The sequence below is a fragment of the Engystomops pustulosus genome, chromosome 8 (genome assembly GCF_040894005.1).
Source record: "Engystomops pustulosus chromosome 8, aEngPut4.maternal, whole genome shotgun sequence".
Lineage (NCBI taxonomy): Eukaryota > Metazoa > Chordata > Amphibia > Anura > Leptodactylidae > Engystomops > Engystomops pustulosus.
In genome coordinates, this window is record NC_092418.1 from 30,723,957 (window position 1) to 30,737,900 (window position 13,944).

At 43.6% G+C, this 13,944-nt stretch overlaps 1 protein-coding gene across 2 annotated transcripts; it reads left to right on the forward strand.

Moving 5' to 3' along the window:
• Nucleotides 1-593: 593 nt before the first annotated feature.
• Nucleotides 594-10,354, forward strand: BRI3 (brain protein I3). 2 transcript variants are annotated; one of them, XM_072120513.1, is made up of 4 exons: nt 594-845; nt 5,724-5,868; nt 9,809-9,966; nt 10,064-10,354. In XM_072120513.1, exons 1-3 carry the CDS (start codon nt 701-703, stop codon nt 9,939-9,941), a joined length of 423 nt encoding a protein of 140 aa, XP_071976614.1. In that variant the 5' UTR covers nt 594-700; the 3' UTR covers nt 9,942-9,966; nt 10,064-10,354. The 2 variants fall into 2 exon arrangements, with proteins under 2 accessions (XP_071976614.1, XP_071976613.1); XM_072120512.1 differs by having other exon boundaries at nt 595-845; nt 9,809-10,354.
• Nucleotides 10,355-13,944: the final 3,590 nt, after the last annotated feature.

Below are 13,944 nucleotides of genomic sequence, written 5' to 3' on the forward strand. Positions count from 1 at the left end.
AAGACTGGAAGTACCGGAGTGTACCGGGAGCCAGACCAGGGTGAGTGCGCTTCTCCATTATTTTCCAGAATTCCCAAAAAAACTCTTTTATGACTGGGTACATAAATTATATCTCTGCTAATGTCCACTCAAAACATCGGAAATGTTTTTTTTTTTTTTTTTGCAATAGTATTTCTTCTTTTTTCACATTGCAAAAAATAAAAACTATGGCAAAAACTGATAAAATAAATTGTGAATGTGAATTAAGCAGTGGTGCCTAAGGTGCAGATTTAGATTTAGCTAAATTGCATCTACTCTGCAAAAAAAAGTAGTTTTTTTAATCCATTTAATGGCTTATTTGTAGGATATGTCTGCAGCAGGACCTCAGCTCCTCATCTACAGGTGCAGATTAGTGTATATGCAGGTGATTTCTATTTACAGACATTTGGCTTCCCCCATGATGTCACCTGCCCGCTCCTCCCCTCCTGTACTGTAGTGATTATCCACTGTCACCCCCGTGGGCCCAGACATTAACTCTTTCACGCCTCCCTCTCACACACACAGTGACAGGTTCCGCTGCTCTGGCTAAGGCGCTCCTGTCCCTTTAAGAGGCGCTTCCTGTCGGGGCGGGCAGGGAGAGGTCACATGACCAGAGTCTTGTGACTGGCCGCACACAGTACAGCACCGAGCACATTGGGAGGGAGCAGCTGGCCGCGATATCATGGATAACAAGCCGCTCCTGCAGGACCGACCTCCCGCCTACAGTCCGGCCGCCCCCACGGTGTATGAGTATGGACCGATACCGCCGAACTACGGCACCATTAGGAACCAATTCTCACCACCTTACCCCTACCACACGGGAGAAGGTGGGTATCCTCAGCGTGTAGCATAGTCATGTATCAGACTATTACTCTATATACTCTATATACCGGGTGTATGTAACCTGTTTTATGCCAGGGATACAATGTTTCACTCCTACATCGTAGTCCGGTCACCAGCAAGTTGTGACAACCGGCGCCGGCCTGACCGCCGACTACTCCGCCAACCGGCAGTCGTTGTGATTGGCTCTGCCGGAATTGCAATCTAGGAGGGATCTGCTCTCAAATGTAAGGGGAACTCCCCTTAATTACAATATTGTGGGGTCTTTGCACCTGTGGGGTAACGGCAGCGGTCTTGTCACCGTTTGATGGTGGCGAGAAAGAGGGTGCCAGGCAGACCTATCCGAATGTATGGTACAAAGCTTGGCGAGGGTTGTAGGGATTCAGTGGTCGGTCGCCTATTACTGAAGACCTATCCCCTTATTACTGTGGATTGGTATTAGGTCAGCCATGATCAGTCTCTGATTGAAAGACTGCGCATTGGCCGGATTTTTTACAGAGCAAGCGTGGTGACGAGGATGGGACTCTGAGCCTCTTGGTGATATGATACAAGAAATCCCTGCTGTAACAGGGACTCCTTGCATCATATATCTCTTTAGTGCACCAGGTCCTTTGCTCTGCATCAATGGTCGCTCCATGTAATCCGGTCCATTGTTTATAGACCGACCACAGTTGTGTGCCACCGGCCTAAATTGTTTTCATCTACAAACTACTTTCATATCACTGGGGAATCCCAAGCCTAAGGTCCTCCATAGACATTAGAGCTGAGCCCCCTATAAAGAGCCATGTCTACCCCCCTTTTATATAACCAAGGGAAGGAGAGTCAGGAGGACCCATAAATATTAGTTGGTCATCCGAAATCGGTATGTTTGGGCTACATTTATGAAATGTGTATGGGGAGGGGAGACTGTGACATAAGCGAGCTTTGGGGTTGGAATGTGAATTTTGGGGAGTTTTTTTTTTTTTTTTGCACCAAAATCCACATAAAACGCCAACTTGCAGTACAATTGAGTTAACTAAGCTCCACGCTGTGTACTCGAGGACACCTTCAGTGCGGAAAATATACATCATACTATCTTCTTTCTAAATGCAATTTCCACGCTTGAATTACCAAATATTGTTTTGTTTTCTTTTTGATCCATTAGTATAACTTTGTATTTTCTTAGTTTTATCTCTTAGGAGTCCATTGGGTGGATAGATGGCCCCCAGTCACATATAGGACCACCCACTGGACTCCAAAATATTAGTGAATGTAGTACAATTTGGATACCGCACTAGATGGGGTCACTGGATCGGACTTTGCTCCTATATTTGGTGTGTGTATAGTTTGTAAAAAGTGGAAGTGTTACTTCCTCAAACTTTTCATAATTTATAGCAAGAGATAATGTATAATAAGATTCATAAAAGCGGATGTGCTCATCTCTGGTGAAACTGTAGCATTATCACCTGTCTATGGGGACTATGTGCTAACCATTTATTGTAGGTAGGTCCTAGTTGTGGTAGATCTGGACCTTGTATAGTATAACTGGAGGCAGAGGGCTCCATCCACTGTATAGAGGCCGCTCCGGGTCACTGCAGCTCAACTGCAATTAAAGTAGATAAGAGTCTCCTATTTAATGGAGTTGTAGTTCCCTGCAGCCGCCACTGTATACGGATTTGAGGTACAGGCGTGTGGCCGTGTTTACACGTTCAGTTTTTCAGATGCAGTCTTTGAAGCCAAAAGCAGAGGTGGACCATAATGGGTGAGAATGTGTCATTGAGAGAAGCAGTTTCTCCTCTTTTTATCGCACCACTCCTGGTTTGGGCATCAAAAACTGCATCTGTATGTGTGAACACGGCCTGAGGGTGCTTTCACACGTTCAGTTTTGCAGACACAGTTTTCAATGTCCAAACCAGGACCGGGGTGACAAAGAGGAGGATGAGGAGCAGCACCTCTCAATGACCTGTAGACTCCTATTATAAGCCACATTAGCTTTTGGCTTTGAAAACTGCATATGAAAAACTGAATGTGTGAACACAGCCTCAGGATAGCTTCAAAGTATCAAAACTGCCCAATGGACCAGACAACCCAAGAGTGCACAATCTAACTAGATAACTGTGGATAAACTGCCATTGTATGTACATGCAGTCCCCTACTTAAGAAAAACCTGACTTACAGACGACCCCTAGTTACAAACGGACCTCTGGATGTTGGTCATTTACTGTACTTTAGCCTTGGGCTACAATAAACAGCTATAACAGTTATCAAAGGTCTACAATTAAGCTTTAATATTAATCCTGGTTCCGATAACAACCCAACATTTAAAAAAAAAAAAAAAAAATCGTCAGACTAAAAAATTTGGTTGGGGCTACAATTATAAAATATACAGTTTTGACTTGCATACAAATTCAGCTTAAGAACAAACCTAGAGAACCTATCTTGTATGTAACCCGGGGACTGCCTGTATTCAATAACAGCCGGTGTGTACAGTACCGGTAAAGCTAGTCTTAAAGGGGTTGTCCAGCATAAGTAATTATTTGTCCGCAGGTGGTTTAATAATAAAGAACTTCTATTTACCGAGGTTCCTACCGCTAGTCCAGTGCATGCTCCATCCTATATTGGGTCCCTTTTCCATAAACAATTTTCTCGTATGAATCCACAATCTACACCTAAGGCGTTGATAATCTATTGTGCTCTGCACACTGTGTTTTGACGGTCTGTAAATTCAACCCAAGAAAAACACAGCATACACTACTCTGATCCGAGTCGGGCATAAAACTTGCCCATTGTAGTCAATGGGTGTGTGAAAAAAATGAGGTCACTCGGATATCATTCCGGATGCGGTCAGTCGACCACTGACCCCCTGTATAGCAACAGATGCTGGCGGTGACTACAGTCACAACACTAGACCGGAGGTAAAGACTAGCGCTTTATATTTAGATCACCTGGATGCAGTAAAAGATTCCAATCCCAGACATTCCCTTTAATAATGGCACTAGACCTGTGATGTGCTCCCAATTACTCGCCATTGTTTTACCCTCAAACCTTCGAGTGTCTCCGAGTTCCTTGTAGCTTGTGGTTTTCAGAGGATTATCTCACATGTCATGTGAACTTTGGCTATCACATGTTTATCCTCGAGTTTTTTGCGATTGCTGATGGGGGCAGAGTGATAATGAGACATGACTCTGAGATAATGGTGCCACAGTATTGACCTCTGTAGACACGTGGGATGTAGTAAACCTATATATAGTCTCTACAATGCAACCAGCCGGGGGATACCTCCTCTTCACAGCTTATGGAGTAGACTTCAAGGGGTCGGCCACTTTTCCCTTTTTTTTATTTTTTATTTTTTTTTTGGAATGTAACTGTGGGGAACAGGATATTAGGTCCTTTACCAATATATATCCATTAAAAGTTCTTTTTCCTGATATATAAAGTGATGTCGCCTGTCTTTTTACGTCATCAGCCAGAGATTCCTGTCCATAAAATGGCCACAGATGGAGGCAATCGCCAGATAGAGATCACATGACCCTCCCTCTGCGGCCATTTTATGGATAGGAATCTCTGGCTGATGAGGTAAGACAGGAGGCTTCACTTTACATATCAAGAAAGCGGAGCAGAACTAGTAATAGATGTATATTGGTAAATTACCTTATGTCCTGTCCGAGCACTTGCACACATTACAAAAACTGTAGTTGCCTACTATCACTCTAAAAAGAAGAGGGCTTTGGACCTTCAGCAAGTTGATATAGATGAGTGGTCCTAAGGATCATCGATATCATAAACCTGGAAGACCCCCTTTAACTATGTCCCCCTCTATACATCACTAGTCTTCCTTGGGAGGTAGTTAAAGGGATTGTCTCAAGATCCACTGTCAAAAGGCCCTCACTAATCTGTGGGGGTCCTGATAGTCCAGGTCCTGTTTATCCTAATTATTAGAACATGCACATCTGACTCTCTGATCGCTCTATAGGGCACTGCTGAAGTATGTTTCATATAACCTTGATTTAATGTGTTTTTATAAGGAATTCTGGTGTATGGGGGAGAAAGGCGGCAAACAAAAAAAAAACTTGCACTGCTCCTGGTTTCTGCATTGCTCCATTATTTCTGCTTTTTGGCCCTGTGCCTGGCCAGAAGTCCAGAGGGTCATGGGAACCGCTTCGGACTAATTGGACCTAGGGACCGCAAAGCAAGTGATGTCCCATGGTCAGTGGCTGGCAGTAACGTGAGCCCCCAGGAACCTAACTCCAGCCCCGAGACCAAATTTTTTTTTTTTTTTTTCCCCCAATCCTAGGGAATTCTGTAAACCCCATTGAGGACTCGGATAGTTATGGCACTTGTGCCTTTATAGACAGATTATTTTCCAACCATTTGCTATTGCTCTCCTAAGATTTGGTAATGCGTTGTTTACTTTTAGCACATCGTGTACTGTAGGTAGACACACACAGACGGTAAATCTGGCAGATTTGCAAAATATCTGGACAATATTGCCTCCACACCTGAGGCCAGACCTGACTATTCCCCCTGTTATTAGTCGCCCCGGAGCTGTCATGTGTCGGTGTCGTGCAGCGCATCGTAACACGTCGACTGCTAAATGTTTGTAGTGTTAATATTTAACTTCCCTTCTCACTGGCAAATACATGTAAATGATTACTAATCGCTGCTTGTGTCAGGTCGGATATGGAAGAGGCTTATGAATCATTCTGATAATTCTCATTGGAATTGAGTATATCCGTATCGCTGGATCATTTCAATATGCTGGCGGGTCAATCACCATCAATCCTGGCTGCGCTGAGCGCATGTTCTTCCTGTTGTGGCGAAAAAGTCCATTGTGTGTGAAACTAAATCTTGTGACCTGTAATGATATAAACTTTTTCTGTTTTCAGGATACATTTCATCGCCAGTGTCTGCCTACCCCAGTGTCTCCTCCATTGTTGCACAACCAACAACAGCAGCCGCCGCAACACCAATAGCCGCAGCAGCGGCAACAATAACTTCTGTGGTGGTGGTCGGAGGGTGTCCAGCGTGCAGGTAATGTGATGGCTACAAATGCTCCTGGCCTCGTATTCACAAGATTATAATGACGCATCTGCTAAATTCGTCCCAGCCATGGAAACCTTCCATCGGAGATATCCTACTGTATGGGGGGAACTTGTCTGATTACTGGGGGCTACACCTTGGGACATCTAGAGAGGACCCTAATGGGGGGGCCTGCAAGTTTCCTTTGCAAATAAAAAGTTGAGGACCTTCTCATCCAGAACAGCTTCAGCACTACCTTTCACTAAATTGTGCTGTGCTCAGCAATTTCCAATGCCTCCGTCTTAATAAATGGATCCCCAAGACACGTACACTATCTGCCTCTTCATTCAGTTAGGGTACATGTACACGTCAGAGGGCTGGACAGGAGGAGGGATGAGCGCTTCTCATTGACACATAGTTTTTGCCTCCGTCTGACCAGTATACAACGAATACTGGAAAAAAGATAGTATGGAAAGACATGGTAAGCTACGCATGCGCTCAATGGAGGCAATAGAAGCCTATGGGGACTGGATGAAACGTACTGCATCTTTCCTGCCCCCTCGCTGAGTGCATACTCGGCTCAGTAGTAGAGGACTCTTGGGGAGAAAGCTGGTGATTGGCTGCTGCCGTTGAACACTCCTCTTCCCGTGTTCAGGGGGGCGGTGTCACCGGGTGACATATGACACTGTATAAGCATAAGGAGGGATACCTCTATGCCATACGTTTTTGATAATAATTCTTTATTTATATAGTGTACAGAGATTGCGTAGCACAGATCTTGCCAAATCGCTCCCTGTCCCTAATGGGGCTCACAATCTAATCAAGTACATACCAGTATGTTTTGGGGTGTGAGAGGAAGCCGGAAGACCCGGAGGAAACGCAAGCAAACACTGAGAGAACATACAAACTCTTTGCAGATGTTGACCTGGATGGAACTTGAAACCAGGACCCCAGCGCTGCAAGGCAGTAGTGCTAACCACTAAGCCACCGTGTTGCCCCACACGTTTTAAGGACACAGAGAATCCGCCCAACATGTCCTTACAACGTATAGCAAAAATGAGGAGTGAGTACAGGACCCCAATTCTTGTGATGTGCTGGGATCCCAGCAATAGGACTCCAAACAATCAGATTGTGGATAAGGTATAGCAATAACACTTAGTACAACCCCTTTTAAAGGGATATCCCCCCCCTTTAGTATTTATGACATATCCACAAGTTAATTCTAGTTGGAAATATCATATCTAAGACGGGACTTCTGTAGGACAGTCGGGGGTAGCCACCCTGGAAGTCCCATAGGAGCTTGAATTTCTTAGTGGACTTAAAGTCGAAAGTTTCATTTGTAATTCCCGACTTCCCGTGTCCTCCTTTTTCCCTAAGTGGAGTCATATGCCTGAGGATTGTGCAACGTGTGTGGTCAGCAGTTACTGAATCATCCAATACTTGTGCCTCATTTTCTGAGGATTGTTTCTAAAGAGTCGCCCTCCAAGTGCTCACTTGAGGCTAAGGGCTCCCTATGCAAATAACAAATATCTGACCAAAGTGTATGATCTGCATAGATGACCTGGGTCCCTTAAAGGACATCACTTATACTGATGGTAGATGTGTCCTACTAAGAAGTTCCTAAGGAACTATGCTCCTCAGGACTTCTTTTATTACAACTCTATACACTGCGGCAACATGGTTCTATAGAAATTAGGGTAATCCGTCTGTGGCTCTCAAACGTCCTAAAATTTCTTCACTCCCCTGTTCTGCTAGCAGACCTTCCTGGTCCCAGACTGATTACCATAATTTTTATAACTCTATATGTATAGAGTTTTAGAATAAAAGAAGTCCTGAGGACCATCGTTCCTAAAGATTGTAGATGTCCTTTAAGGGTGCGTCCACACGTTCAGTTTTTAGATGCAGTTTTTGATGCCCAAACCAATAGTGGAGTAAAAGTGGGAGGAGGAGCAGCACCTTTCAATTATTTGTCTCAACCCATTATCATCCACACTTGTGAAATTGACTTTTCCAGGAGTGTATAGTTTTCTCACACTGCTGTGCCCTGAGCTCTCTGCATTTGAGTTCACAGCCTCTACCCTCTGTTTTAATTAAGTTGTAGAAGACTTCTTGTTGAATATTACAGCAGTCATTCAGAGCAGAGGGTAGGAGCTGTGAAGGAAACGCCACTGTCCAGCTACAATCCTGGAATATAAATCCATGTGTCAGTCCTGCTGCTTTTAACACTACACACACACAAGTATGGTAACACAGATCACTAGGGAAAATACCTACCGCTTTGTATAGTCAAAACTGCTGGTAGATTCCCTATAATGCTATAATCCCATATCCGCTTTGCACCCTGAGGTCTTCCGGTGAACATACAGAATTTTGAGGAAAGACTGAGTTTCATGTAAAATTTATTTATTTATTATTGGTTTAAATCCAATGGGTCGAAAAAGTCACATTGGTCTATTTTTTTTTTTTTTTTCTTTTTTTTTTTTTTTTAAGGTAGACCAATGTGACTTTTTCGACCCATTGGATTTAAACCAATATGACTAAATTTTACATGAAACTATATATATATATCCCTCAAAGTCAAACAGATGAGATTCCACATAATTCTAGGGAATTCTAGAAGTGAGAGTTCATCCCCTACCTGAAGGGGGTAGTAGTTTACTGGGGTAAAACATGATGATTTGGTTCCCTTTTAAGAACACCCAAATTTCTCAGACTTTTTTACCTCGCTGGTTGTCTTAGCAGGGGGTCCGATCCTCGTGGTTTCAGTGAGGAGGTACCAATTGTATTATGGATATAAGCGCTTGTGTAACATTAACCACTTCTGATCATGGAAGTGTTTTATGGCTTCCTATAGATGTCCTGTATACAGCACGTCCTGCATGATGTGTATACAGATAGTCAACTTCCTTACAATAAATACATATGGACAAGTTCTGGTCATATGATGTGAGATGAAGGCATTGTTAGAGGACATGAGGAAGAGGTCACTGTGTTCCCTTTTGTCGTCCTATAAATACTCGAGTTATGCGTATGACTTGCACAAGCTGCAGGGCAGATTTTTTATTCCTCTTTTTTTTTCGGGGCATATTTATTTTATTCCTTTCATATGAGAGGGCTCATAACTCCACCTAGTGGTAGGCCAATTTATTGCAGCCGACTGAATTTTATATGAACTGAGCTAAAACAATGATCTATCACTACGTAGAGAAAGTGGACGGTATACTCTCATGAAGAGGGGAGGGGAGCAGTTTCATGATTTTTATGTGTGTGTTTTTTTTTGTTTGTTTTGTTTTTTTTTTTAATTTACGGTAACTTTTTTTTATTTTGATGTATTTCCTTTGGCAAAGCCCACATTTCTGAATGACCACCATTTGTTATAAAGTGATCATAAAGTCGTACTTTCCCCCAGAAAAACCTTATGTAGGTCCGTACACTGAAGTATGAAGAAGTTATTGGCACAAGACTATGGACGAAACAGACATATATTTTTTATTTTTTTTGGGGGGGGGGGGGGGGGAGAAAAGATTTTCATTATTTTGTATTAATATATTAAAATGCACCTTGATACATTTGGGAGTGTCCTTCGGACCGCACAGTGAAAGCTGCTGAAACAGAGGCCACAATAAAACTGCAGGATTTTTTTTTTTATTTGTCGATTGTACAACATTGGGAATTTTTTTTTTTTTTCTCCTGCTTCCCAGTACATTGTATGAGATATAAAATACTGACACTAGGAAGTTCAATTTGTTCTGAAGAAAAGACCTAGTACAGCTCTGTACCAGGAAAATTTATGGCTTTTGGAAGGTGGTGGAGTGAAAAAAAAAAAATCTAAATAAAGATCAGGGGTTAAATGCATAGAGTCCACATCTATGTAGAATTATGTGTATCTAACATTATCAAACCTTTACGACCTATGACCTGACCATGTGTGTTATATTCTTGCTTGTCGCAGGGTCGGCGTTCTGGAGGACTCGTTCACCTGTCTGGGGATCTTCTGTGCCATCTTCTTCTTTCCGATTGGAATCCTGTTCTGTCTCGCCCTGAGGCAACGAAGATGTCCCAACTGTGGAGCCACCTTTGGTTAAGAGGATCTAAAAGAGACAACCCTTTGTATATCACCCCCTTCTCGATGCACAATCCTTTTTCTTTAATTGAATAGCCTCATTGTATGTGGTGGTGACCCGGTATGTCTTTCTGTTCTGCATAGGGCGGGAGGGAGAGCTCTGTGCCATAGGGACACATGGAAGCGCCGCACTTCCGTATACCAGTGCCTTCAGAGACTGTACCACGATCCCGGCTCTGCCCTGTGCTTATGTCCAATGAAGACAAGTACCCGTCGCTTGTGTTCACCTATTTGTATATATGTTAGAGTCAGACAAATTTCAATCTGTAAAATGTCTTTGGATGAAAACAACAAAACAATATTTTATAGTAAAACAAAGCAGCACTGTGATAATTCTAAAGTTTATCTTCATTAAAATGAACAAATTATCTATTATGCCTTTTGTATCGATATGTCTGTCGGCAATTGGGGTTATATTTATGTATGGAAGATCCGAATGACTGCTACCCAACAGGTCCTGTTCCTGGACTGCTAACAGATCAGTAGTGGTTCTTTATGACTGTCCATGTCCTTTATTGGTCCAATTACCATAACTTCATACTGCTCAACTTCAAGCGGCCGCACTAGTAACCAGCCACCATGATGCACAAAATACCACCTCAGAAATGTCTAATGCCACTGAACGGCAATCTCTGCTCTTCTGTCTGCTGGTTATATGTGCCTGGGTCAGGACCCTATGCAGAGCAGCTGAGGACCCAGGAGCTGTTGCACACGGCTGGGTGCAGAAGAGGGGTGCTTAACACTCCTTACTTCTCCATTAAAAGCTGCCCAGTTTGGAGACAGTGTGCCTTAGATCTCCTATTACAGACAATTTGCATTATAAATGGGGCCTTCTACAGACCCCCAACCAGACAATAAATAATACAGCCCACAAACCAACTAATAAATAACAGTGCAGACAAATACTGGAGACCCTCAGAGGAGATGGATAGTAATGGAGACCGTCAGATAAGGCGTCAAATACTGGAGTCCTCCAGAACCAATGCAGGAGACCCCAGACCATACAAGAAAAAAAACAACAACAAATCCTTTCCTGGCTCATCTCGCACCCTGCACCACACTACAACTGGTCCTGGAGCTGGTTGTATACGCCAGTGTCGGGACTCTGAGCAGAGCTGACGAGTACTTACCGCTCCTGAGTCCTCTGTCTGAGTGCCGCTTGGCTCCGGGTCCTGACGTCTGCTTATACAATCGGAGCCAGAAGCCTGGACCAGCAGCAGGGCCCGGCTGATCCATCACTGATGGAAGCGCTCACTCTTCTGGCATGGAAGCACCTTGTGGCTCTCCAGGTCGGGCACCCCTGCCCTAGCTTGTCACAACCTCCTTGAAGTGTCACGACTAACTTTACTAACTTTAGATCCAAAAATTTGGACCGTACATGAATAACACCAGTGTGTCATCTGTGTGCTATCTGTTTCTCTGTTCTCATTGACTTCTATGAAAAGTTCGGACCTACTTTGAGTTGAATTGAACGTCCAACATGCGGATCCATGGTAAACTATTTTGTAGGTCCATTATGAAATGAATGTGACAGTGTTATATTGGTTAAAACGGATCGCACATGGATGCTTAACTTGCCAATGCTTCTATGGGTCATCCAGACTGAATGGTAGATTGCTGGATTGCAATATCTCACACAGCCTTTAGCAAACAGTGGCGCTGTTTTCCTTTTTTTTTTTTTTTTTTTTTTTTTTTTTCCCGCCTATGATGTAGTCTATTATCTTGATATACTAGCCGATGACTACTTCTAGCTACTATGACGATGTCTGTATGTCCGATTTTGGTGGTTTTACGTTAAACATGAATAGGACTGGTCTACATACTACAAGGAGTTTTCCTGGTAGTTCTGAATCTGGTCATGTATATACATGTGGGAGGTGAATCTGTTCTTGCGTATCTGGTTCTGCAGCCCTGACTGACGGGAATAAGCTTTATTTGTGCTGCTAATAAGATTGAGTCCATGACCGCCCTGTATTCATTATATACTGTGCTGTAATCTCACACTGCTGCAGCAATGCATCTACTGAAAAATGTATCTCTGACAGTAAGAAATCCTGTCCTAGGTGAAATGTGAAAGACCAGTGTTCTCTGGGGGACTAATCAGACCATATAATTGGAATCCACTACTAAGCCAAGATATACTTGCTGTTTCTAGCACCCGCAGGTAACGTAGATGTGACTGCTTCCAGCTCCGTCCTCTCACTTTCTGAAGGGCATAACACCTGAGTGGTGTGAGGTCAGGGTGTCCGCTCCTCACCAATCAGACAATGATGGCCTGTTTTGTGGATAGGCCATGAATTCTAAATCCTGGCAGGTTCATATGGTTCGATATTTAACAATAAGTACATTCATGTTGGTTAAATTGAAAAGCAACCTTAAAGGAAAGCTACCATGAGGAACCTACTAATCTGTAATTTAATTAATCCTGGAACTTAATTTAACTTGTCAAACTTTACTTTAGTATTATGTAAATTAACTGTAGAGGCTACTGCGGCTATACTAGCCTGGCTGGGCACTGGCTTATGCTACTCGGGGCAGGATCATAGGGTAGCTCCTGGGACGCGCTCCCCGGGTTCCCCCAACACCATGGCCCTTAAAGGGGCCCCACTAAATGTGGGCGATTCGGGCGGTCCCACAGTGTATTTGGCTCCGGGCTCCCTGGGCCAACTCACGCCAATGTGCCTGACTTTCATCTATGGCAGAGTGACGGAACAATAAGTTCCCTGCTCTGCCATAGACGATCGCATGTAAGCAAAGATGGCGGTGTGACGTCATCTTTGTTTGCATCCGATATCCACCCTGACACAGCGAGGGAAGATGAGGATGGCGCGCATCGGGGCATGTTACAATGATTGCTGGGGGAGCTGTATACAGTGATTGCTGGGGGAGCTGTATACAGTGATTGCTGGGGGAGCTGTATACAGTGATTTGCTGGGTTAGCTTTATACAAAGATTATTGGGAGCTGTATATAGCGGTTGCTGGGGGGCTGTATATAGTAATTGCTGGGGGCGGGCTGTATATAGTGATTGCTGGGGGCGCTGTATTTAGTGATTTCTGGGGAGAATGTATATAGTTATTGCTGGGAAGTGGTATATAGCGATTGCTGTTCCCTGTCTGGACTCCCCCACCATATTCTGCGCCCAGGGGCCCCCACCAACCTTAATCCGGCCCTGATGCTACTCCACGCCCCAGTAGCCTCTGCAGTTAATTTATATATTACTAAAAAAAGGTTGTTTTTTTTAACAAGCTAGGTTAGGTTCCAGGATTATTAAATTACAGATTAGGACAGAGATAGGCATGAGGAATTTATAATCGGATCGACTTCTGATGGTAGGTTTCCTTTAAAGTTTCACTCCACGCAGGTAGTATGTTTTTTTATGAAATCGGGCAAAAACATTATTTCAATATCCAATTAACCTTGAAAACGGCTAATTCTTACTACCTTCTAACAGTATTTCCCACAGATGCATAGTCCCCTGTGGGTCGGTACTGTTCTGAACATATGTAATGACACAGACTGGCAATGGAGATTATTGGCGTTAGCATTACAGAGTCCGTTTTACACCCTTCTATAAGGAGTGCTGACCCGGAAGTTGTAGATGAGCACATTGTACTGGAGCGTGAACACTGCATCTTTCTTAAATTTTTGGCAAATTTCAGGTGTGTTACCCTTGTTTTCTTCTTGTTCCGGAAGTAGTTCTATGCACTCTTTGAACTCTTGTATGATTGGCTAGTTTGTGGGTGATTTGTTTGAGGTCCCTGAGACAAGACACTCCGGTAGACGTCACCCTTTGGGCCAGTGAATGAGTGGAACGTGACTCGGAAATTTGGTCAGAAGCCATCCGAAATCTCAAGTTGGGGACTTGCAAAGCGAGTACTAGCTGTAATGGTTGTGATGCAAAGGCCCAGGGTGAAACTTTAACCCCTTAAGGACGGAGGGTTTTTCGGCTCATTTCTCGCTCTC